At 32.7% G+C, this 27494-nt stretch overlaps 1 protein-coding gene across 1 annotated transcript in view; it reads right to left on the bottom strand.

Moving 5' to 3' along the window:
- Positions 1 to 14444: 14444 nt before the first annotated feature.
- The window catches only part of LOC118190126 (igLON family member 5-like), a 297074-nt gene continuing 284024 nt past the window's right edge, over positions 14445 to 27494 (bottom strand). The window contains exon 9 of the mRNA XM_085815792.1: positions 14445 to 26385. Coding sequence (XP_085671918.1) covers positions 26102 to 26385 — 284 coding nt within the window. The 3' untranslated portion in view covers positions 14445 to 26101. The remainder of the gene's footprint in view (positions 26386 to 27494) is intronic.

Here is a 27494-nt window from a genome sequence, read left to right as displayed (position 1 = left end):
GGTTTAAAATAAAATAAACCTTAGTAAAACTTAAGATCCCTATATACTTCTCGCCAGAATTAAAAAGTTTGAAAATAAAATCTAAATGACCTTGTTGAAAACATTTAACTCTGACCTTTAACGCGAAGCCAATCTTTTACAAAAACTCCTCATTAAAACTATCTAACCTAAAAATTATATAAAAAGCAGTTTTTACAACATATTCTTCAGGGACAAGTATTCTTCATCTGTTACTGCACCTAGAAACAAGAATTTTCTTTTCATCTTATCTGATAACTTCCAGAGATCTGGTAGCAATCTTTTTAAACACTATTCTCTTTTTATACATTTCATTCATACTTTTATTTAATTATCTCCCCGTGCTCTCTGACATGTGTTGTAAAGAGAGAAGGCGTGTCTATGTACAGGTGTTCAATACTACCGTCTACAATCAAAACACTAACGTGTTAAAATGCAACATAACAATACCTCAGAATACACCTTACATTCATCTCTGAGCCCTGAGGTACTATTCTAAGAAAGTCGGCTAACTCCTTCATTCATTCCAACTTAGCACATATTCACAATGCGTAGCGCAATTTTAGTCATACTATTAAGTTCGAAACTTTTATACATTTATACATTTTCACTTCTAACATATCACAGTACTTCTTAAATTTTAAAAAACCATTTCACATGTACAGAAGAACACATTAACATGTCAACAGTAATAAGAAAATGTTTTGTTAACTTCCTCCTCTTCAAAGCAAATCCTATTTCTTTTACATTTAAATGCTACATTTCACTTTATTCATGCAAGTCCTTCAGACTAAAATGCCTTTTCTTAACAGAATCTTTTCAATAAAGCTTTAAACAATACTTTTACAATGTTCTTAAGGTACTTTTCCTATGCTATTCCAAACGCTTTTACAATACAAGTACTTATACATTACTATTACGCAATACTTTTAGATTACTCGCGTGTAATTGAAAATCATAGTAACAAATAGGTAAAACTCATTTCTCGCCTTTTTGGCAATGAATGAGTTTTACCTCACATGAGATAAAACGTCTCATTAAATTCTACCACTTACAGTAAAGAACGAAAAATGAGCTTAGCAAAGCAACATAAAATTTTACTTATCTTTGTGATATTCGGACATTGATTTCCGCCCACTCCTGGAAGGTAGTGAAGACCATGGAGTGGTTTACTCTTTGTCTTGTTCGGGGCTGACCCTCAGTCTCCTTCTTCAGTTTTCTTTTGGGCGTGTTTGTTGACCCTTGAAAAGCTTCTTCTTGTCAGCTGGGTATTTTCCTGGTCGCTTGACGGGTAGTGTCCTTGAAATCGTTGGCACACCTCTTGTTAGTTGTTGCCGAGTTCTGTTGCTCGCTGTTCAAATTTTTTTGCTGCCTTGAGTCTTGAACTGCCTTCCCCGAGTCGAATTGCGGAAACTTGCTGCGTAGAGTCTTTTCCGACGGTTCTTCTTGTCTTTTCTCACCGATGCTGTGGCCATTTCTTCTTGATCGCTTCGTACTGCTTGCATTTCTCGTTTCCTCCTGTTGGAGCTCGTAGTTTCTTCTCTTTTCTGGCTGGGGAAATATCTCACTCTTCTTGCCACCTCCGGTTTCTTATCGCAGGGGGGGGGGCTTTTCTTTTCTTGCCTTTATCTTTATTTGTGGCTGAATCTTTTCTTGCCTTTATCTTTATTGTGTAGGTGCTGTCGTGACATGTCTTGAGACGGTGCCTGCCGTGCCGGATCCTGCAGAAGATCTTGAAAATTTTTCATTTTATTTATATTGTAATACGGTTTTATTTGGCCGATTTTGCCGTACGTTTCTCACCATTTTTGGTTCTTAAGACCACAGGACCTTCAAACCGTTACCAAAATTCGGCTACTTTATCTTCTGGCACTGAAGAAAGTGAATGTTTTATCTTTAACACTTCATTCCCCCACATTAAAAGTTCCTTCTCGTCTTTTCTTATCGTATTAGAGTTTTTGTTTTCTCTGTGATATTTCAGTGTTTTCCTGTGCATCATTAATTAACTTTTGTATATCCGCCATTTGAAATTCAGGGGCCCTTTTTTGAGCATAATATAGCTTGTCCAATGAGGTTTTAAAATTCCTGCCTAAAATTAACTCAGCAGGAGTTCTGCCGGTCTAGTCATGTTTGGAGGTCCTAAGGGCAAACGCATGACATGACTATCCCAGCTTTTATGAAAATTTTTAACATACTCCTTCTCTCTTCTGGGCGAAAAGCCAAAACTTAAATACTTATGAGTTACAAACACGATCTGCATAAACGGATTAACGCGTTTATTCTGGAAGTGGAAAATAGGAGAGGACAGTAAAGTTTAAAAATGAAATAAACGTTAGTAAAACTTAAGATCCTTATAGCCTAACAAGTGTCTAGCACGTGTATAGTTTCTCCAAACTAAACGCAATGCAGATATTTATCTATAAAAATGATATACAGAAATATTGATGTAAATGAAATCCTGTAAGAGATGTTAACTTGATTCGCATAACATTTCCAAAGATCTAAAATAGATGTGTGAGATATTTATATAAAAATTTATAAAACTGTCAAAACCTAGACTAAAAAAAAGACAGAGAGGAAAAAAGAAAAAAAAATTCCAAATTTTTCCATTTTAAAAATTGGAGAAATTTACAATCAAATCATCAGTTGTCATTGTAACGTTTATAGAATTTGACTTTCTTCGGTAGCACAAACTGGTAGCAAACTCCTTTAAAAAAACGCTTTGTCGTACAAAACTGGAACTTAAGCGAATTATCGCTGTATCTGGAGAATAACGAAAGAGCGTTGAAAAGATTTTTAACAACCCTTTTATGAAAATCAGAATTTTAAGACCATGTCTAATGCTTGACAAACTGGGACAGCACTTGTGGCGAGATAACATAAAGCAGCAGTAAATTTAATATTTAATCAAGCTAGTAGACAAAGACTAAACAATTTAATTTAATGCGAAGTTGACTCACCAATCTTACCAGCGTAAGTATTCAAATATTCGGCAGCAATAATGCAAAGCTGAGTAATTCAGGCTATCAGAGATAAGAAAACCGTAAGGTGCATATAACACCAGCTGAAAGCGCTTTGTCGTAGAATCTTTTTCAGCTTGAATACTCAATTTAATTTGTATTCTGGTGAGGAAACGGAAATACAGTGACAGTATATGTCTAAATAATAAAATAACTGGTTATGCAAAATAATAAGAATATTATACGTTATTTGAACTACCTAACAGATATTAAAGAAAAGTACATTTATCAAACTTCGAATGAGATTTAAAAAGTAATTTTAACGTGACGACAATAAAATCAAAAGTCAAACTGTAGACATTTTCATTATCAATATTATTGCGAGCCACAGGTTCATAAAATTCTAAATATTTTATCTGGATCAAAAACTCGAAACTTTTATTTATATAGATATCAGTTGTTAAATGCAAGACATTTAAATACAAACTGCTCACAGAGAATTCTCCATTAAAATTTAGGAATGTTGCAGAACAAAAAAAAAAAAAAAAAAAAAAAAGCGTAGAGCAATGTCTAAATCATTTATCACGAAACAAAACATTTCTATAGAAAAACGACTCCGAACTGAACATACAGTTTGAACTAAATCCAGGCTTCAAAGCAGCCTTTGCTCAAGAAACAAATAAAGTACTGCAAATTCCTTCAAAAATTTCAGCCTTAGATCATCGAACTGAGCAGAAAGGACCGCTGAGTACTAGCTTGATTTGATTCCAAAACCTGACGAAAGGACTGTCTGCATGCACGCGTCTATGACGTCCCCATGTGTAACACGATTACGTTCCCGTGGAAGCTCCTGCACGAAGTCATTCTTTGAGTAAGATCCTTAAAATATCAAATTTCTCGAGTACTTTGCATAATGAACTCAGCAAATGTAGCTCTTAGAAAACAGGTTTTCTTGAAATTTCCATAATGTCGGCAAATTGATAAAAAGATACCAAAGTAGACACAAAGTTCACACTACGATCCTTTGAGGGGGGTTTCAGTTTACCTCTCCTCTTTTTACGCTTCCGATATCAATTATTAAACAATTAAAAGCTCTGCAAATTAGTACATGAATAAAAAAATACAATACAATAAATAGCTTCAAATTTAAAATTTCAAATTATATGTAATAAATAAATACACAATTACTGTACGATGCACCAGATGAAGAAAGAATATACGTGACAATACAAAATCATGTAGAATGAAATAATTTTTGATTGGATTTGGATTATTTAATTATGGCAAAGCACACGAGGGCTATCTGCCTAAAGGGAGGGATGCCTTCGTGGAGGACTTTCTAAGGGAAACTGGCTCGTATACACGTTACACATGGGGAAAACCACGAAAACGCCCATGCAGCCAGCTCGTTCGCTTGATTCGAACCTCGGACCGAACTACCAGTGTTCAGCGTCTTTACCGCTCGGCCGCTGGTAGGCCGTAGAATGAAATAAAGTCAAATAAATATACATATATACAGTACAAAGACCGAAATCTGGACGTCCATTATCCGGAAAGATCTAAAATCCGGACCTCAAGGCGACAAAATATTTTTTTTGGTATATTTTACGCATGCGCATTTGAGTTTTCCTTCCATAATAAAACATGTGAGGAGATTTTCACTTAAAAATTCTTATTCTTAATTTCGCTGAGGCACTAAATAAAATACCTAGTTATAAGAAAAACAATCATGTAAGTCTAAATTTGTGTGATTAATAATTTGGCTTCGTAGCTGAGTGTCTGCTTGGCATTACATATCAAACCGAAACATTCACCTATTTTATGTCCTTGACGCCGACATGGCGAGTCATTATTTATTATATTTTGCTTTCATCATCTGTTTATCAATTCAAGACAGTTTCAGTAAAGACTCATTTTTTTATATATTCCTAATTGAATAAGACTCATTTTTTATATATATTAGTAATTGAATAACAAGAGTAAGGCAATCTTTTCTGCTAACATTACGCTTAGCAATGATTATAGTTTTTTAAATGCTCTAAGAAATGTTCACGAGGAAAAATACAGCAAAGATTTCTTTTCATATGCTAAAAATAGATTTTGTTAATTAAACTCATACACCAAAAGTTTACATTTAGTGCTATTTTAATTAAGAATAACTCATATGTTATTCACCATAAAACCAGAAGCAGCGCAAGAATATGTCCGCACCGGAGGGCAGAATTTAGGGAAGACAAAATTTTTGGAATTTGGGGAAGAACCGAGCGGCAAATTTTTGGAATTTGGGGAAGAACCGAGCGGCAAATTTAAGGGATGAGAAGTTTTTCTATAATTTAGGGAAAGCACTGAGATCCTAAGTTTTGGCCCGGCTAAAATTTAGAACTTAGAAAGGAGCTTTGTAGCAGAATTTAGAACCCACAGAGACTGCACCAGGCTGTAGCAAGCGCCAGCCCTAGATAAAGCCTTAAGTGTACGTGGGAGTTTATTTATTCAAGACTCAGATTTTTTTTAAGCATGTGCAAGAAATACCGGAACAAGTTGGCTTTCGTCGCCAATCTTGTGATACTCAGCCAATAATGTATAAAGGACGCTATTAAGCTAGCCTAAAATTATCTTAATTGATTCTACGGCATTTCAGTTAATGTAGCAGACTGCTGCTCCTTAATCTTCTAATTTGATCCAGCATATTATTTTTTGCAAACTGTTATTATTACAGCAATTTAAAAAAACTAAGCTTGAACCTTCGATTATGTCCAAAAGAGTTTCCAATTCTGTAGCTGCCAAAGGATCTACAAAGCGAAAGCATGTTTCGATGTTCATTAAGCAAAAAGTGAAATTGCTGCAAAAATGGATAAAGGCATATCCATCTCAAAATTATGCGAGGAGTATGGCATTAAGTCAACTCTATATGACATAAGAAAAAAGAAAAAGGAATTTTTTGAATTTTTTGTAGATTCCGACACCCCACTCGCAATGAATAACAGAAAATGTGATGTTCGTTATGCTAAAAGTGACGATGATGACAAAGTAATGATTGAATGGGTCCGACAGCGTAGCAGGCTCAGGCCAGAATATTTCATGAAGAAGTGAACTTAAACACTGAGTGCACATATTCGGCATGTTGGTGAACCAAATTTAAAAATCGCCATGGTATAAGACAATTAAAAATTTCAGGTGAAAACGCTTCAGCCGATACTGAAGCTGTTCAACAATTTGCAGATGAATTCATTGAACTCATTACTAGTGAACAATTATCTCCAGAACAAATTTACAACGCTGATGAAACTCATCTTTTCTGGTAATATGTACCGCGAAATACTTTGGCACCCTCTACAGAAAAATCTCCAACTGGTGTCAAAAATTCAGAACAAGACTAATAATTTTAGCGTGCACAAATGCTTCAGGAACGCACACATTATGAAAACGTTTCGTAATCGGAAAACATGCATGACGCCGAGCATTTAAAGGAGTAACGATTTTTCCCGTTATATACCGTCCAAACAAAAGAGCATGGATGACACAAGCTTTAATGAATGATTGGTTTGAAAATCATTTTATACCCAAGATTCGACAACATTTGAATTCGGTTGGTTTACCTGATGACTCAAAAATAGTCCTGAATGTAGACTACTGTTCGACTCGTACTTCACTTAAAGTTTTAGTGAAAGATAATGTATCCGTATTATTCTTCCCTCCAAATTGTACATCTGTCATTCAACCTATGGATATTGGAATAGTGCTCGCGCTAAAATGCAAATATAAAGTAGCACTTTTAAAAATCTATGTTAAATTTCTTGAGCAATGGCAAGACCATTCAAAATTTTTGAAATATTTTAGCATAAAATCTGCTGTATGGAGCATCACAAGATCGTCGGAGGGTGTGTCTCCAGATCGTTAAAAAATGCTTGCCATACTTTATGGCCAGCTACCATATTTCTTGGTGAGGCCGATGAAGATGATAGCCGCAAAATTTAAAGATTTCGGACATCGCAAACTAAAGGTGTAATTTTCAAGTTAATGGATTTTGTAAAGAAATTTGGACAAGCTTTAATAAATGAAGATGATATAACAGAAGTTTTTCATTGCGATGACAATGCCCCACTCATCAATCGATTAACAGACGGCGAAATCGGTAGTATAGTTCTAGATCCAGAAAATACCGCTACTGATAGTGAAGAATGTGACGAAGAGGTTATTAAAAACGAAAAAAAAATATCGATTGACAAGTTAGTCGGTTATCTCGGCACAGCAATTGTAAGACTTGAACAGTGGAACTTTGTAACTGAACAAGAAATTATGTCTGTTTATAGAATTAAAGAGAAAGTATTAGCACAAAAAACGAAGCAACTTCAACAACTTACATTGAAAGAAATGTTTCATTAAGTAAACAAATAAATATTAAGCTTTTCCTTTTGTAAATTTTGATACTTTTTAGATCATAATTGCTCTTTATTTCATAAATAACGATTTCGTATTTTTAATTGTATAACTTCTGCATGCCATCTTACCAGATTTAAATTTATGATCTAAATTCCGGAAAAATCCCAAATCTGGAATTGCCGAAGTCCCGACGAGTCCGGATTTCGGACATTGTACTGTGTATCAATTAGCAACATCCTGCTATGTCTTATAAATAAAGATATCAGTCTGAGGAGAGTGTTTAGCTTATTAATTCATTTGACATCAGCCAAAAATAAGAAATATGTCCGCCTACCAGGAAGCATGCATGAAGAAAACACTGAGCAAGTATCAAAATGTTGAACATTGACTATAAGAAGTCTGCAAAATTTTGTTGGGAAAGGAAAGGTTATTAAGACATATTATGCTATATTTCTTCAGCAGCATCAGACACATTTAGTTCAGGCACATTAAAGATGCACTCATAGTTGTTGATAAGAAGTTCAGTTAGCTGAAATAGGATATACAACAGTGGCTGTGTTAGCTGTTACAAGATATTTCTTTGAGAAATGCTGGAGTAAATGAGCGCTGCAAATTAATATATTTATTAAATGGTTTATTAAGGTAAAATACGGAAAGGCCATCAAGGAAGAAATTTCTTCAAGGAAGAATTTCAATGGAAAACTGGATTGTATTTTCTTGATGAAAGTCCCAAAATGCGAGTGCAGATTGGCTGACCATCGGGATTTGAACGCGGTTCGAAATAGAAGTGTCTAGAGGTTTTATCCACTTAGCCAGTGGCGAGCCTTTACATATGAAATGTGTTGTAAATTATGAATTTATGGTATCGTTCATTATAATTGCAATTATTTTATATGTAAAAAATGATAAAATTGCTTTGTGACAGGTTCCTTTTATTTATACTGCTAATTTTCTCTGTGGTGTACAAATTTTCCATTATCCGAAAACGAGCTTATTCACATCTATATATGATAAAGGTAAATATTTACTGAAACAAATGAGCGAAATTAATAAGCTTTTCTATGATCAATTAAATTAAATAAACATTAAATACCAGAAATTTAATTAAGTTACTGACAAAACGATTTGTGAGAATACTTTAACTTATAGCAGGCATCTATGTCAAACCTAATTGCCAATTTTAGTAAAACTATACAAAACTAATCAATCAATGCATCCGAATTAATACGATTCATATACGCAACAAAAGAAACATATATTTCAGTCTTTCATATCTGTAAGATTTTCATAACTTCTAAGTACTCAAACATGGAGATATGTAGGCAAAAATAAATTATCTTCGGGGAATGTTTGGCGGTTTCAATACTTTTCTTCCTGATTATGATGGACATCTGGAAACCCAGGATGGCACTCCATTAGCTCATAAGTATACAATAACGATAAAAGAATTCACAATGGTATTTCTCCCAGGAGATAACGTTGCTGCAGACTTCAATTTTCAAATCTATAATCCTACAACAGATGCACATCAGATAGAATCTAATTTTAGCCCCTCACTCATTATCATTCCTTTTGCATCAAGAGTCTTTTGAAAGGGATATCTTTTATCTTGTCTCTTAAAATCTAAATTAAGGTCTTCAATTTTCCTCGAGTCAAAGTTTTCTGAGGAGCCTGGATCAGGAAGCTGATTTATTGATTGATCGCGCAGTTTAAGGGTCTGGTCCAATCAGAAGAGTTCAATTGCTCTTGGAGAGAAGTTGCGGCATCCACTGGGTTCTCTAATTAGATATTTTGGAGCGCATCCTTTTAAAGTTGTGCAGCATCTCGTGGCCCTTATCAGGTGCTCCGTAAATTAATGATGATTAATCTACAGCTATTACAAATTCTAACCAGTTTTGGTTTTGCTCAGAAGTTTGGGAAGAGCAGAATTTGAGGAAGGTTCATTTCTCTCTTCAGTAATGTGAATGAGGTATAGAGGAGAATTTATCATTTTAAAGATTGTTATCTAATTTAGCATTCAGAACATTAGTTAGTAAACTTTCATGTAATGCAAAGCATGTACACTCTTCTGAAATAGAATAATGTAAATTTTTACCACATTATCTTAAATTGTATTGCAGCTTATATAAGAGAACCAAACAAGTTGCTGCTAGTATTTGACAGTTATGGAACATGTGTAGCAGTTTTCCAAAGTGGAAAATTATACCACTTTATCCTATGATATAACCAAAAAATGGCAGTATTTTCGCTTTTCTTTTTATAGCAATGATTTTCAAATGTTGTTCCACGTATTTGTGAAGATCCATGCAAATCCTCAACGGATTTCGAAAATTAAAACTACAATTCTAAGACATTTTTTTATTATTTGGAAAACAAAACAAATCACAAAAAATAACTAATATAAAGTATTTTTATGTAGTATGTTTTATTACTTAAAATAATATAAAGTAATTTATAGAATAAGGATATTTCATTTTATTTCCGTATAAAGTATATGTAATTTAGGTATATTTTATAAGCTTTTTATTTTTCTGAGGATGGTAAGAGTTTCATCAATGAAAAATCACAGCTCTCAAGGTTCCACAAAAATATAGAGTTTGAGGATTTATACAAAAACATTTAGTTTTTACCTGAGTTGAAACTCTGCAGTAAACTCTTGTAGAAATATAATATGCTTTCTTAAAGACATTACAACTTTTTTCTGGGCACAAAAATATTTTTCCTTCGTTTTCAGTTGGTGATTTAGATTCCTCTGGAGCCTTCATGGAAAGTTAGTTTCTCTAATTAATAAAATTAATTCCAATTAAGTTCTTCCCAAAGCTTTAGAAATACTAATTTAAAAAAAATATATATATTATTGTTTTTCTCGACAGAGGGCGCTACATTTGTTTTCTCTTTGCTCCGCCTATTGAATTATTATAAATACGGTTGCCACTACTCCGACCTTACCAAATATTTCTTCCTCCTGTGTCTTAAAGTCTGTTGTTTATAGGTTGTTTAAAAAACTCTATGCAGTTAATATTCTTGTTTCTTACTTTTAAATCTTTTTTTTTTTTATGATTTAATTACCTGTTTAACAAATCCATATTATTTTTTATACATGTACTTTTCAGGTGTACATAGAACTTAAAAATTTTGCTTTGGCTACAGCCCGCTCATCTGGAGGACTTGCCGGTTAGTTTCATATAATTATTCAAAATATATATATTTACCAAACAATGGAAAAATTATAATTGATCATATTTTAATGTTAATCCGAAATGAAAAATCCCGATATCTTTAAGCATCAGAATGCTGTTATCATTTCTATGTTTTGTTTTCCTCCCCTCCTCTATCGATATTATATCTTCTTCGTTCACCCACCCCCGTTTATACCTATTTTATCAGTACTAGTAAGTGCCAGAAAATACTAAAGTGTCCTCAGCGAGTCTCAGGAATCCTGTAGAAGGAGATTTAAATGCGTCTCGTATTGTTGCTCTTGCAAATCACTACCAATGCAAAGTGCTGTGGGGGTATGCAGCCTATACTCTTATGCTGCAGATTAGAACTAATACAATAGTGTATTGTAAGTTTAAATATTGTAAGTTTTGTTGCCTTCAATATTGCCTAGTGAATCCGTAATTTAGTTCAATAGGCTAGTTTAAATTTAACCAAATAACTAACACTAAAGTAATCATATAAGTGCCAAGGAATTAAACATAAGTGTGATCGTAATTAAGCTGTAATCCTTGCGTTGTGTTTACAGTGTTGCCGGAACAGTGGGCAGGTAAAGATCGGACAAAATAAAAATGCAATGCACAAATAGAAACGTAATAAAAATTTTAAATTAATACCAAGTTTATTAAGTATTCTCGGATGCAAAAGGAATTTCATAGAAATATTATTTATAGATTACCTATTAAATGCGTATATTAATTAAATGCATAATAGGTATCAACTAACAAATATGACATATTTTAGTACTATTGAACACAAGCTATTAAAGCAGGTGACGACATAATGTTACACAATTCCCTCTCTGGTTTTAAGCCTGAAATTAACATTTGGACGAATAAATATTTCATAAAATCTATATTATTAATTATTTGGGCTTCAGCCTAAATTTAAGTCTCCTAGAGGATTATGAAAAACAAGCGAATTTTTTTCAAGAAAATATAAAACACGTGGAACACGCTAATCGATGGTAAAACTCCTTAACGTAGCATGCCATTCGAGATAACATTCTTGGTGACAACAACTTTCTCCACAGTACATGGGAAATAAATTAACGCTCAACTGTCAACAAACAACGAGGCATAACGGACGTCCATACCAGCCCTCAACAAAAGAGGCAGGATAAACAAGACTGTGAAATGCAGAATCACCCTACTCCTTAGTTCAGACAAATTTGGCAGTTGGGGAGCAAACCCACTATCACGCTAACCATCTAGAACTCTATTTTTCGAGCTTAAAGAAAGAGAAACAAAGCCGGGAGCATAAGTGCAGCTCCCCTCCTTTGCCTTCACAGCTCAATCCGAAGCAACCATCATTTAGACGACCCGAGCAAAAAGTCTTTATATATTTCAAAAACTCGCTCAATAATTCAGAAGATTGCCATAAAAAATCTTTTTTTTATAAAAATTAGGCCGGGGAGCATAATTATAATGTATAATAACGCGGCCGGGGAGAATAATTGCTGCTCCCCGCCGTCACTGCTGCAAGAAGATAAAACTTCACCTCATTCGACTCCGCGCAAAAGTCCAAAAGTGACCTACATTGAAAATTCTCCTTCACTTCTCACGGAAACACAGGCTACCACAAAACTCAATATTCGCCCCCCTCATTAAAGGCCAAATTTCCGTTTTTCACCCCCAAAAGACCAGGCAACTCAAATTGCGCACGATCCACTTATTCAAAAGCGGGCCAAAACCGGGCATTTAGATCGCCCAGCAATGACCACACTTGTAGGTGAAATGATAACCCTATAATAGTCTTAAAGAAACCTGGCAAAAACGGAACGTTCACCTCAGATTACAAACCCATCAGTTTGCTTTCAGCTATTGGAAAATTATTGGGAAATTAGTTATCAACAGACTTACAAAATTCGCAGAAGACAACAACATAATTAAGGAACATCAGTTTGGATTCAGGCATGAATTTAGCATTATTCAGAAAGTGACTCGTATCACAGAAATTATCGGTGAGGCCTTCAATAAAAAAGAAACGGTTGCTGTGACCTTTATAGATATTTAGAAAGCGTTTGATAAGGTTTGGCACCCAGCTCTTCTTATCAAACTTATCGGCAACAATTTCCCACCTGGACTAATCCTTCTAATTTCTAATTTTTTGACAAACAGAACGTTTCAAGTACGTATTTAGAACGAAATCTCAAATATCAGTTATATGAATGCAGGTGTCCCTCAGGGTTCGAAACTTTCACCTTTTCTCTTTAAGATGTATGTGAACGATCTTCCTAGCCACAAAGATGCCATTATCGCTTGCTATGCATACGACACTGCCATTCTCAGCAAATCCATCAACTCTCAAAGAGCTGTTCAAAACTTACAAAATGCAATAGATTATATTTTTCCATGGTTCAGTGAATGGAAAATTAAAATTAACGAAAGCAAATCAACTACAATTTATTTTCAAAAGAAACCTAGAAGATATCTCAATAGTATTAATATCAATAACATCCCTATTCCCAATGAAAAATGCATCAAGTATTTAGGAGTTTATCTCGACCAAAAACTCACATTCAAAGATCATGTTGAAAATGCATGCAAAGGAGCTAATCAAGCAATAGAAAGTATTTATACGTTCGTAGGAGAAAAATTATAAACTTAGTCTAGCAATAAAAAGAGTATTTACCTTCAGGCAATACGTCCCATTCTTCTTTATGCATCTTCAGCTTGGGCTGCTACTGCAAGAACTCACGGCACAAAAATTCAAAAGATTCAAAACAAGGCAATTCGAATAATTACAAATGCACCCTGGTTTGTGCGGAATTACACCTCACACAACGATTTGATACCACCCCAGTTTTCAAGCCCATTACCCCGTGGGGTGGTTCGTGGGTCTATTTTCCTTCTTCACCTGTTGTATTGACTGTGCCAGAAAATTTGCTTAGTGTCCGAAAATATTCGTAGTTGAATTCAGTTTTCTGTATTTTATCCAGTATTTTCATTTGCAATTAGTAGTAACAGTGTTTATTTATTTATGTATCTTGAGAATAATATATATATCTATCTAGCTTTTCTAGTACACAGTAACCTATGCATACTCTGCGTAATAGTATTTACTGCATTAGTATGTAGTATTCATACATTTGATGGAGTTTACGCCTTATTCTGGTTTTAATATATGTATAAGGGTTAATCTGCGTTTACTTGATTTTATGAATGCCGCCTTTTCTGGAGTCAACTCAGCGGTTTACGTAGCAAACCACTATAACGACTGGGTGGCAACGTTGCTAACCAATCGACACTAAACCATAGTTATGTAGGGTGAAATTGCTGTATAGCAATTAGAGACATTAGGTATTTTTGGAAAGCAGGAAAGATGAAAAATGAGCAAAGTCCTCGCCGGGAATCGAACCACGGACCTCTGAAATACGCGCCCAGCTTACAGACCACCACACTACGAAGGCATGATAAGAAAGTTGGAGAAATACCTTATATAAAAACACCTTATATACTTCCCCGTCTAAAGGGCGAATGAGGTTTTAGGGGACTCAATCGCTAAATCCTGGGTGTGGAGATTACCATCCACCACCCTAAGTTCGAGCGCCACTGTAGATACATTAGGTATTTTTAGAAGTACGCAAGATGAAAAATGAGCAATCGCCTTCACCGGGAATCGAACCACGGACCACTGGAATACCGGCCCAGGGTGCAGACCATCACACCACGAAGGCACGCCAAGAAGGCGGGAGAAATACCTTCTAAACATGTCCTGTTAAATGCCATAAAGAGTATCATTTCTCACCGCTTTATATAATCTAAAGTTCTTTAATAGAGTAAGGCTTCCATAGGTGAAATTGTGCATTTCTAAAACTTCTATTCAAAAACTTTCATTCTTTATTATTCAAAAATAACGACACAACAATTTCAATAAATATTGCCTTTATTTGTGAGAAAAAACATTAATCGTTAAATTTTACATTTCAATAGGATATATTTATAAATTTGCTCGAAACACATCCATTTGTTGAAAGAAAATTTTGATACAGTGCATTCTGCGCTGCATGCTTGCAGCAATATTACATTCATCACAGCGTTATATATACATATATCCACCATAAGCAACATTCTTATACAAGTTAATCTTCAGTCACAACGAAGACATATATCGATAAATAACACATATTACGTTTATAATGCTTTTTATATATGTTCATCTTTATTTAATCTCAAAATATATCAGCGTCTTCTTATGTCATCTTAAAAATAAAATAACAATCTGTAACAAAATACAACTGAAAGCAGATCAAAGTTTAACAAATATTGGGCATACAAAGCCATAACAAGATCATTTCTTAAATTCTTACTACCATTTACACAATTAAAAAAAAATAATTGCTAAATATCCATTTGACGTCATTTTGAGAATATGAAATAAGAATAATATATTAATAAACAATATTTCAAGTTTGTCTTCACCGAAATTCATAATTTTCTGTTTTAATCATAATAACATTTTAATCTACGTCGTTATTTTATATAATCAAATATTTTGAATTTATAATGAATGCTTGCTACTTCTTCTAAGATCTGCTCCTATATGTTTAATTATTATAATAAAGGATAACAATTTAGAATTTTGAAATATTAAGAAAAAATAGTTCAAATCCTCTTAATAGCATATTCATATTCAGTACTTTGTACGTCATTTTGATTTAATGTTAAGTAAGTTCGAAAAACCTATCGCCGAGTTTTCATCACATAATTTTATAGTACTTCATCGCTTAACTATTTAATGATTAATTATGATTTCTAATTCCAAATATGCATATAATTATTATCTGATATCTTTACCAAGCATGACAATAAATTATTTCTTATTTTAATTAGGATTTCTTATTGTAATCGTGTTGAAATATTAGCTTAAACTTGGTCGAACACTTAAATAAAATTCTTAGACACAGAAATCATAATAATTGCAGTGATATTTTGTTTGCTACAGTTCCTACAGTTTGAAAGAAAAATATAATTTCTGTTCATTCTCTAATTAAAAACATCTAAATTTCTTACATGCAAAACTTTGCAAATAACCTGAATAAATCTCCAGAAATTTAGATCATTCTTTAGAAACGCCTTGTCTTAACACAAAACCCTCTTTAAAGTAGTTCTGAAGCTTAAAAATTATTTTTATGCTTCTAGGAAGCTCGTCGTTATGTTCGACTTCTTAGAATCAGATACAGTTTTATTCAGTTTATACTTACAAATTCGTGATCACATATTAGTTTCCGAATTTTAGAATCAATAAAATATGATGTTGAAGAACTTTATTCTAAGGAAACGAAAATCGTTTTCTTTCCCGTAAAAACACTACCTTCATGAAGGTTTCCTTTAAACATCATTCGAAGTGATGAGGTGGAAAATGTACTTTGTACGGATAAACTAATGATTCAGAAACTTCACGTTTAATTTCTATTTAGGAAACATATAACTTTTAAGCAAAACATTATCTTTGTTCTTACCATGTCCACTCTCACAGAAGGCAGCATTATTTCATGTACCCAAATCCAAAGGTAGAATCATCCATTTTTCAAATCAATTCAGCAAGCCCTTGAGTGTTTTTGTAACTTAAACTATTACTTTAAAATGTTAAACCTCTAATTAAAATTAATTTCATTTACATTGTATACATGAGTCTTTCATGCACACAACGTAAATAAAATGAATCAAACTTTTCATGAACATATATAACATACTATAACATATAATAGTCAACATGAATTTTTTTTGCAAATATACAGAAAACCTTTAGAGTACTACAAGTAACACCCGCTGAAAATATGCTTATTGAACAGAAAGTAATAATCTTGGTAAAATGCACAGTATATTGAAAATGTCCTTTAAATTGTTAACCATATTTTTAGCCATTCCCCCTTCTTTTTGAAGAACATAGTTGCTTAAAATGGTGAATGCTTCTTTAAGAATCAGATCCCTTTCAGTGGCAACAAAAAAACAATAAGCAGCTGTATGCGTCTGCAGCTGACTTTTAATTCATTCATTCTCATACTATACTTATTAATAAAATAACCTACAATATTAAAAATGTTTAATTAATTTTGTCTAATCTGTTTTAATGACTCTTAAATTCGCTTAAGTGTACTATCAGGAGGGAAGATTTGCTTAAATTTACTCGCAGTTCCTGAAGGACCACCTGCTAATACACTTTAATGTTCAATGATAGAAATTGTTTAAATATTTTGCAGAAACTTAACTAAATCTATGTGAAAGATGAACATGCCAATATAGAATAAATAAACAGAATACAAATTTAAAATTAGATCCCCCATGAAAAATAAAAACATTTTTTTTTTGTTGATAGGCACAGAATTTGAAAAAAAAAATATCTGCTTCCAGAAGTTATTTTGCAAAGGTATGAGGCGGAACAATCATATTTATACAGAAACCAATGCGCGAAACAAAAAGCGAATGTGGTGTCAATCTGTAGAGGAAAGCAGTAATGAAGCGATAAAAGGCTGAGATATTGGCATCCAGAAAGCTAAGGTCAGAGTACTAGAAACCATATTTATATTAAATCAACTGGTCAGAGGAAAGGGAAAACAAACGTACCGCCCTTTATAAAGTTTTGGTTTATTTAACTATGGCAAAGCACGCAAGAGCTATCTGGTTAATGTAAGATACCTTCGTGTAGGACATTTTAAGGGAAACTGGCTCGTATACACGTCACACATGCGGTAAACCACGAAACCTCTCAGGCCTGGAATCGAAACTACGTCGAAACTGCCAGTGTTCAGCGACTTTACCGCTGGACCTCTGATAGGCACCTTCTAAACAGGAAAGCAGTTATCAAATATGACAGATAGTAGTTTGAAAGCATTGAAAAAGCTGCATTTGATATTAATGTCATTAATTAATGAAAGTAATGTTTTGTAAATGAAATATTAAGAAAATTTCCGTCACCAACTGAAGCAGCTTTTTAGGTAACGTTTAGGCAGAACAAAAATCAAAATTGTGGTTAACTATGATTATTGTTCGAAATACGTTTATTTATAATTTATGAGCACATGACTTCTTTCATTCAAGCAAAATTTTAATTCTCTGTTAGCTTTGCCAACATCTGTCCAACTAGATTGACAAGATATGTTATAGTCCCCAAGAAATGTGAAGTAAAAGAACCGAATAACGAATTTTCATAACTTTTGGAAACATTGCTTGAAAGTGCTTGCGCTTATTCCGAGCATAAGTTGATTATGATACATTATGAGTATTACAATGGCAAGTGAAATTCTATCATATTAGCTTCCTATATTTTATTATTGTTTTCCTGGACAGAGAGCGTTAAGCACTTTTTCTCTGCTCCTCCGAGTGACTTTGCTGTAAATATGATTGCTATACTTGCCACCTTAAAGAATATATTTGCTGAAGGACTTGCTGCTGAGTATCTTAAAATTAATATAGTTTTACTTTAATCTACACCAATCTAAGTTTGCTATTTTATCTAATTTTGAAAACCGTGCATATATATATTCGACTTGCAGAACTTAATTTTTGTTATTAAAGAGAATATTCATTTCTGACTTTAATAATGTTATGTAATGTACATTTATAATGTTACGTTTGTTGAAGATGAAACTTTTTTTCAGGACGACTAACTGTAATGTTCTTATTTTAAAATGAATTTTCAGCAAATGTCCTTTGGCGTAAAAACATCAATCTGCATTTTATATGTCAGATACATTTTCAGAAATAAGATTTTTCAAGGAAAATTGCTTTGGTGCTTCAGAAATTTAAATTTCATTCCCTCCTTACTTTTATGAGCAACAGCGGTAGGGAAAAATAATAAACAAATGTGAAATCATTTTATTCAAACTCAAACTAGCACCCATCCTCATTTGTTCAAGTTTTATGCCTTGAAGTATTGTCGAATATCGATTTTTTCCTCTCTTCCTAATAGCAACGCAATATTTGTTACAGTGAAATCAAACCTTCGGTACAATATTTCAGATCTAGCTGCATAAGAAATATGCATTTGCAATCGCATGTTCATGCAGTTTCATCGAGTACGCTGTTAAGCATACTAACCGAATAGGAAGAAAGTTTATTTCAAATTTCTGCCTTTGTTTCGAGCATTTACATAAAATATTATTATGGGATTTTATTGATCATTTCGGTATGCGTGTTATCATAGTATGAAGTGAATGAGTATATATATGACAATTCTTGAGTAATCTATATCATTATACAGTGACCTAAACATATTCAACAAAAATGTAAAGGCAGATAGAAGTAGCCGAAATAACCAGATATTGCAGTAGAATGTTCGGGTAGACACTGCGTCTACAGGTGATAGACGGTACTGTTGAATGGTAGATAAACGTGTTTTTGCTGTCGTAAATTGCCATTCTCCGTGCGGTTTCGTGCGAAATATATCGCTGTATGAAATTGGAGATTATCGATATGCGTTTAATCTATGGAACTGCAAGCGGAAAGGAGCAGCTACTTAAAATATGTATTTGAGAATCATTTTCAACAGCTGCTTCATTTTGAAAGCAGCTCCATAGCTAAAATGCACTGTCGGTGACCTTTTCATACATACCCCTCAGGAATGAATATTTACGGAGACGAATATTTTTAACCATCACCCGACAGCAGCCGATACACCAGCAACACTCCCTTCCTACTCACACATGACATTACTTTGTTTACTTCGATTTATTTACATTTTTGCCACATAGTTTTAAATCACCCTATATGAATACAATACGATTCATAGATTACGTAAAATATATACGGTACACATCATGTACTAAGTGTAGTTTTATGTACTGAAAACTGTATATTAACATTTGCCTGGCGTTAAAGGTTTAATTAGGTTAGCGAAAAACAATTTGGAGCATTTTCCTAATGGATGCCTTCGTGGAGGAAGTTTTAAGGATACTCGCTTGTATCCCTGTTAAACATGAGAAAAAACACGAAAAACAAACTTGCAGAGAGCCTAATCGCCGGGATTTAATTCCATGTCAAAGTATCAGTGGCTAGCGTTACAAATCAGGAAGAAACTGTTGATGTGGCGGTCTTTCTAAGATACTTTGAATATAATAAATTATTACTTTACGTCAATAAAAATAACAAGAAGATTAGCTTGTTTTAGCCTAAGATAATAGATAGATGCTAATTTTTGTTCTACGCATATAAAAATACGCTATTTCTTTGTTGATATCCTAAGGAGAGAAACTACAATTGGTCATTTGATTTTAAAGTCACAAAAATGTACCTTATACTAATTATTTTATTTCAGTATGAAATGAAACGCATACTATTAAATAAACGCATGGGTATATAGGAAATTAGAGAAACTATTTTGTAGTTTAATTTAGTTGAAAATGTTTGTTTTGTTGCAAGGAGTCAAAGACAGTTTTGTTCGTTAACTGGTTAATCATTGTTGAAATGAACTACAATAAACAAATAAATAAATAAGAGTTTGTCGTTTGCATTCCAGTAAATACAGTGATTAAAATAACTATTGCAGAAAGGAAATTTTTAACGTTCAAAAAAAATTATATAGTTATTGTTGCAAATGTATTATTATAAATAAAACAAAATTTAATAAACAAATAAAAAATATAAATTCTGAAAACATTTAGATTTGATATTACTCCCAAAGGGGCGTTCTTTTAAAGTTTTGTGTGTTACCTTTATTTATTAAATATCATGTTCTTCGCGCTTAAACCACAAAATTCACTTCAACAGCCGTATCGCAAAATAATTTTAAAAAAGCATATCATTAGAATTTCCGATGCACAGTCTCGCGCGCTGGAGATATTTTTTTTCTAAATAGTTGAGTTACTTAATCAAAAATTCATAAATGCTTTATAAGACAACAAATAGATAATAAAACAAATTCCAAATTTGGGCTTTTAGATTTCAGATGCCCATACTCGGGTTGAGATAGATGTACGTTATTCAAAATTTGATGGTTCTAGGTACGGTTGTTTAATCGCAAAGCTAGAAATATAGAGACATTTATCCAGATTCTTCATTATTTAATTTTTTTAAATATAATACAGGGCGATAATATTTGGCAACAATTTGAAAAGTGACTCAGACTTTTAAAGTTTTCGAATGCCAAAAGATAATTTCGTTTTGGTTCTTTTGGGCTAATAAATGAGATACTGTAAGTGTCTTGGAATTAAATTTTTAAGCGCCATATCAGTTAATTGGGTTCGTTTTTTCGCTTTGGAAATTATACTAATGTCGTTTTGGCCCTTGTGTCAGTCTGTGTGTAACGGTATACTTCTCTTCAGGCTGTATCCATCTCTATTGGCTAATGGTATAGATTTTAAAAATTATACTCTTCTGCCAAATAGTATACTGTCGAATTCTAGATAGATCTCCGGCCGCCAGAAAACGCCCATTAGCGGTCAAGGCTGAAAATCGGTAGTTTGACTTCTGTTCGTTGCAATGCAAAGGGGCGGGCAACATAGGCGTCTTCGTGATTTACCCCATGTTTAACGTAGATGTGAGCCAGCTTCCCGTAGAAAATCTTCCACGAAGTGTACTTTGTCTTGGGCAGATAGCCATCGTATGCTTTGCCATAGAATCAAATAAACAAAAACAAAACAAATTGACTGCCATCATATCGTAATAGCAGATATCGCACGAGAGGAAGCAAAAGCAAGCTTGACGCTTAATTTGTCAAATACGAAGTGTACGGAGTCAGTATAGGAATAACCAGAATATGGAATAATTTCTGATAACATTTGCTTGTAAAGCATACGGAGAAATGATCTTAAACTTGTAAAAGGTAAAATTGAGAAGCTAGGTTGTTAATACACCTCGAAAAGTTCTGCGATTCGCTTTGATGTAAAGAAAGCATTTCGAGAAATTTTTTATTGAAATCATGGAAACTCTGAGAGAATAATAGAAAAATGATTGAATACAAATAAGTTCATAAATTATAACTTCAAAGTACAGTAAAACAAATTTGATTCAAAACAAACCACAATATGGCACTCAAGGGAAGAAAGCGCTTTTAAAAATATTACTTGGAACCCTAAGATCAGAGTAGCCAAACACGTTTGAGAAGTTCAAAAATGTTTGAGAAGTTCAAAAATGTTAAGCAAGTCTGCCAACGTGGAAACAGTTAAGAATATTTTAATGAAACAAATCTTTCATGGCGGATAAGTTAAAATAAAAAAATCACTTCATAGTAAAGGGAATTGAAGAACAGCATAACATCTCTCTATGACTTTTAAGAAAAAGTTTAAAAATTTATATTTTCATATGAAAACAAATTCAAAACTTTATACAGTGATACTTTATCAATACTTTTGATTAAAAAAACCTAATGGTTAAAACCCTAATACTGAACTTTAAATGAATATGACTTCTTCTCTATTGCATATCAGAGTTACCCAAATGGCAATCTGTATGAGTACTTGTAACTTTGGAAATATGTATTTTATTAATAGCAAAATACGTTCGAAAGAAAAACATTAATTATAATTGAAAGGTGTATAAGTATGCATTAATGTATACATGCAGAATGCTCAAAAAATATAATTGAAACAAAACAAAACAAAAAAAAAATCTTTGCAAAGAGCGAATTTCAGGGAGAGTTGAAAACAAGAGAACCTTCTTAGTCAAAACAATATCTTTAAATAAAGTACGATTAAAACGTTAATGGAAATTTAAATTGAACAACTGTCAAATTTGCATTCGAAATATTAAAAAGCAAATTATTTAATAAAGTAAAATAAAATCATTCCTGTATGGGATGCGAACTACTTATTCATATTACAAACATTATTCTACAATCACCTAACGTAAACGTGTCGTATACTTTTTTCTTCTCATTATTACCCAGATTTTAAGGAATATATTTTGCAGCATGTCAAAATATTAATTAGATACACGGATACTTGCGTAATAAACTTGGAAGCTAATTAGTGGTACTTCATGAATTTACGACTACATTTGATATTAAAATTAAATCAATAAAGCTCCTGTTTTGATAATATATTTAATTAGATTTAATTTGCAATTTAATCTTAATTTTTTACGTGAGAAGTGGTATTAATTTTACAACAACCTTTTGATTTTAATCTTAATCACCTTAAATTCTATAAAGAAATTCATTTAGAATTAAAGATGTCGAAATAAAATTTAAATAATTGCTGAGAGTTATTAATAATGTTTTCTGATTAGAGATTAATATTCTATGTGAGGAATATAGAATATTTTTCTAATTAAGATATATTTAATCATGAAATGATGCTTTCACATATCCGTATTTTATACATTCATTGCAGTTCTGAAAAGTACCCCATTCTAGATTTTCAGTTTAAGCATATTGATTAGAGTTATGGCAATAATGTAAGCTATATAACTCAGCGTAAGTTAGTTACTCTAACGTGATAATGATCAGTTATCACTGATGGATAAAAATGGCCCATTTCACTAAGAAACAATTCATTGGCATACTTCGAGAAGACGGAGTACATGAAATCAAAATTTTTCTAAAAAGTACACCATACACACAGAGTAGAATTTATTCCCTGCTTTCTGCTAATTTTTTCATCTCCACCCCAAAAGAAAAAAAAATAAATAAATAAAAAATAAAATAAAAATAAAAAAATAAAACATAATAATAACTAAAAAAACATACGAACTTCATAATAATCTTGCAAATGTGTATACATATCTCTTTATGAGATATATTAATTGAGTGATCCTGCATCTGGTATTGTATTAAAAGGGGAATAGCATATTGAAATCGTTCCTTTTAATTACGCGTTGTCTTATTTAAAAACAACTAAACACTACCTTAAGTTTACTGAAAATTTTAAATCTTTATAAAATATTATGCCAAATCCAATATTGCAGTGTGTCTACAAAAGTCTCGAGTTTCGATTTTCACCTGTATTGTGCAATTTTAAAATAATTCAGTTTTTAATATGCAGTTCGAATACATTATTTAGCCGAGAGGATCGCAGCTTTGGGTATGGACTGGGATACATATGGACTGGGATTTTTAATCACGGAGATACTGTTTATATAAATCGGAAGCTTGCTTTTCTCTTATGCTTTTTGTTAGTTCGATTCTTATCCTATCTTAACGTAAATGAACTATCAGTTTTAATGCGATTCACATGTGAATCATTTTAAGTTATGTTTATTTTGTGACTCTGAGGTGTAATTATTTCTGTTTTCCAACAGAAGTTACAGATTTATTGGAAATGCAAAGTGGTTATATTAAGATGCTGTCCAAACGCTTTCTAAATCCTATGGTGTCTTCGTGATCATCATCAAGTTGCATGATATATTGGTCAGATCGTACAAGCCAAAATTTATATGTCCACTGGAAAAGTTTTCTCATTACGTATTACCACGAAGACGAAAATTAACTTAACCTACGATCAGCTTCGTGAAAGAAGAGGTCAGACATTACAGGATTCGCCATTTTGAAGGATAATGTTCGGAACAAAGTAAAACGGTTTATTGGTTGGTGGAAAGAGCTCAAAACTACTTTCCCATCTCTCATATCCACCACATGATTTCTAACATGAAGGAAACACTTCATGAAAACCTTTCGAAACTGTTATAGAGATTCATCAGGCAAAGGACAATACCTTTCGAAGCATCCACAACACAGGCGCTGTTTTGTTTGTTTCGAAATATCAATAGATATACCACGACTTCTCCATCACTGTCTACGTGTTTAACAATGCTGGCAGCACAGTAAACTGAACAAATGACGAAAAATGTTTTACAAAAGTGTCTTTTGCCAATTATAAATACATAGGTGAAATTATTCAAGTTCCCATAAGTTAAAATATCATTTATAATATTACTAAGTCGTAAGTTTAATGTAGACTGATGGACGTGACTGCCACATACCCAGCTGTTCTATACTGTTTACAGGTCATATGCAAATACGAGAAATGTCACTTTATAAATCAAAGTTGTTAAAATGCTTCGAGCGTTTGAGAAAGTATAACAGACGTTTATTAAATTTGTTTAATATGTCGCGTTTTAATAATTTTAAAAATTGCTGTTAAATATATCAAAACAAAAGCATGCAGTTGAGCATTGGAGTCTCCTTTAATAAGATTAAGAAAACTGTTTCCATCATGAAAATATACGGATTATACAATCTTTCGCCATTTCGTTCCTAAACAATTCATCTTATTAGGTATTACATAGTTTCTCATAGACTTTAAACTACATTAGATGTTGTATAAGTGCAGCAACATGTTCTTTAACCGTTATGTGAATGTGAGCACGTGAATGATTACATACAAAATATCTAATCAATTTTATACCTGAATCTTAAATAAAATGAGCCTTTAAACAACGCTAGGTGATAAGTAACCAAATTTTGGTGTAAATTACAGGAATACTGCATCACAATTTCTCTAAAGCTGTTGTGCAGCTTCTTAAGAAATTGATTTATAGCAAGAAGAGGATTAAAAAAAATGTTTTTTTCTCATTTTTTACCAACCAATTAAGAAGTTGTCTGCCCGCATTAATTATATTACACACTTTATTAGCGCACGTTTTTCGAAAGCCTATTCACAATAAAAAGAAAATTATAGCTTTTAATTTACAAATGACGTAGAACGTTGGGAAACTGCCTGCCGGTTTTAAGTTGAAGGATTACTCTTTTACACTTCTTACTAATTCTTTCAAAAAGAACTTATTACATTCTTTATACTTAGGGAAAAGAAAATAATTCAGAACTTTGTCTTTTACTTTAAATGTCAGCACAAGTGTTTAAATAACATTTTCCAAATTTACAACGTTTAGAAATGATTTCATCATAAGACCCTTTTCCAGAAATCTTCAACAAATTTTCTTGAAAATAATGCACCTTCAGTTGAGTCCTTAAAAAAGAAAAATAATCTGTAAAATTGTCAGGGCTATTCAACATAGCATAAACTCGTTCCATAAAATGCTTTAAATGCTTTTGAATGAGCACACCGATTAAAAATCATGAATGGCAACATCTATTTGAGCACAATTCACAACGTATAGAATACACCACATTATTCACAACAATATGCTTTCCATTCAAATAAATCTGAAAGTTTTGTATGTTGTACCAAAGTGGCATCTAGCACTCATAAAACGTGTAATCTTTAATGAACTCATTCTGTTTATCAACAATTGTCACTCGATCTGCTTTCTGGAATCCTATGTAACATATCCCATAGACAAATTTTATCTTCTCTGAAAGTTAAATTGCAATTTTATTTACAATATGTTACTTATTATTATTGTTTTCGCACCACTGTTTTATGCTGAAGACTTTTCAGGCTTGTTATGAATTCAGAACCTCACAGACAGTAAGTTTAACCATTAACTAATGTTGGACATTGCCGGACAAGGAACATTAGTGCTGGATCCCCAAGATATCGTCTAGTGCAAATCAGGAATTCTTGACAACAATTGTGGAACATCGACATTTGCTTCCCGCTTCTTCATCTGAAAAACCATTCGAAGAAAATAATTCATCTGAAGTCTTAATCACAAGAAATCACACATTTAATGGCACGTATTCAATGATCAGGACACAATGCGTCCAGAAGAGTGGAAGATCAGATCGAAGATGACAACGGAAGATGTAACGGCAATCGACAGGAGATGATGGAAGACCGAGAACTGTCTCGGACAACCGTTGAAGGTGGAAGACAGAACACTGCTACCATCGACAACAGTTTCGGCCACTAAGCCTTTAGTCCTCTGTACTTGAGTCTCAGTAAAATTGCTGAAGCCGATGGCATTTCTTGCGCTTACACGTACAGCATATTCAGTGTCGAAATTCAGATCCTGGATGACGAACTCGTTACCTAAATAAAATATCTAGACTCAGAAACAAATATTCTAATGTGATTAGTAAACAACAAAGTGAAATATTAAATCATGACCTCATGAAGTATATTTTAATGCAAATAGAATAAAAAATAAAAGATATAAAAATTACATAAAGGGAGGAAAGAAAACACTATATATCCCGAAAACATATGACAGTATATTAATTCATTTCTGTATATTTTGTTCTTGTACAAGCCTTCAGTACAATACAAATTACTTTGAATTTAAATGGCAAGAGAAATTTTAATTTATGGAGAATATTCCAGCTGTCAATAGAATACTATTTTAGCCTGACACAAAAAGCAGTCCATCTAACCAACCTGTGGAATGAATGGACTGCTGATGCTTAATTTAAAAGTGAAAGTTAGATTCTGTAATTTACTGCCCTACAGCACAAGTACAGGTGTCTAGTATTCACTAATTCGTAGTTATACTACAACATGTAATTTTAATAAACAATCATTTTAGCAAAGCTTTGTTACTGTAGTTAGACTTCGATTTAGTTTCAAAAGTGATAATTCGTCAGAATTTGAGAGGGTTAAGGGATTCAGTAATTACATTTATCCTTACTGTAAAACGTTTTTGACAATAGATAAATAAATAACCTTTCATAAATAACCCTTTTCACAAATTTTCTTATCCTTAGTAAAGAAAATCATACACGTCTTATGTTTGAGAGCGATGCCATCTGTCATGAATATTTTCTAATGAACAAAAGATATCTATATCTATACATACTTAGTGTTGGTTTTTAATTCAATTTAAAAATATAACATAAAAATAATGCAAGAAAATATATATTAAAATAAAATTATGAATTTAAATAGATTATTAACATTTTATTATATCAAAGCGTTTTATATTTATTCACAATCTTAGAGTATTTGTCTAAAAGGAGATAGAAAGAAGGGAATATTTGTCAAAGAAAATTAAATTGTGGAGTAATATTGAAACAGAATAAAGGAATTTAAAGCATGCACAGGTTCTTTATGACTCTTATTTGTAATCAGATTCTTATCTTTTTACGAATTTTCAAACATAAAAGAAGACATAATTCCGCAATCTGCAGTTTAAAGATCTTGGC

This window comes from Stegodyphus dumicola, chromosome 4, assembly GCF_044657685.1.
Source record: "Stegodyphus dumicola isolate Sdum_Otavi_A_Nest chromosome 4, ASM4465768v1".
NCBI classification, from domain to species: Eukaryota; Metazoa; Arthropoda; class Arachnida; order Araneae; family Eresidae; genus Stegodyphus; species Stegodyphus dumicola.
The sequence above is the reverse complement of the archived record's forward strand: the minus strand, read 5'-3'. Positions and strand labels throughout refer to the sequence as shown.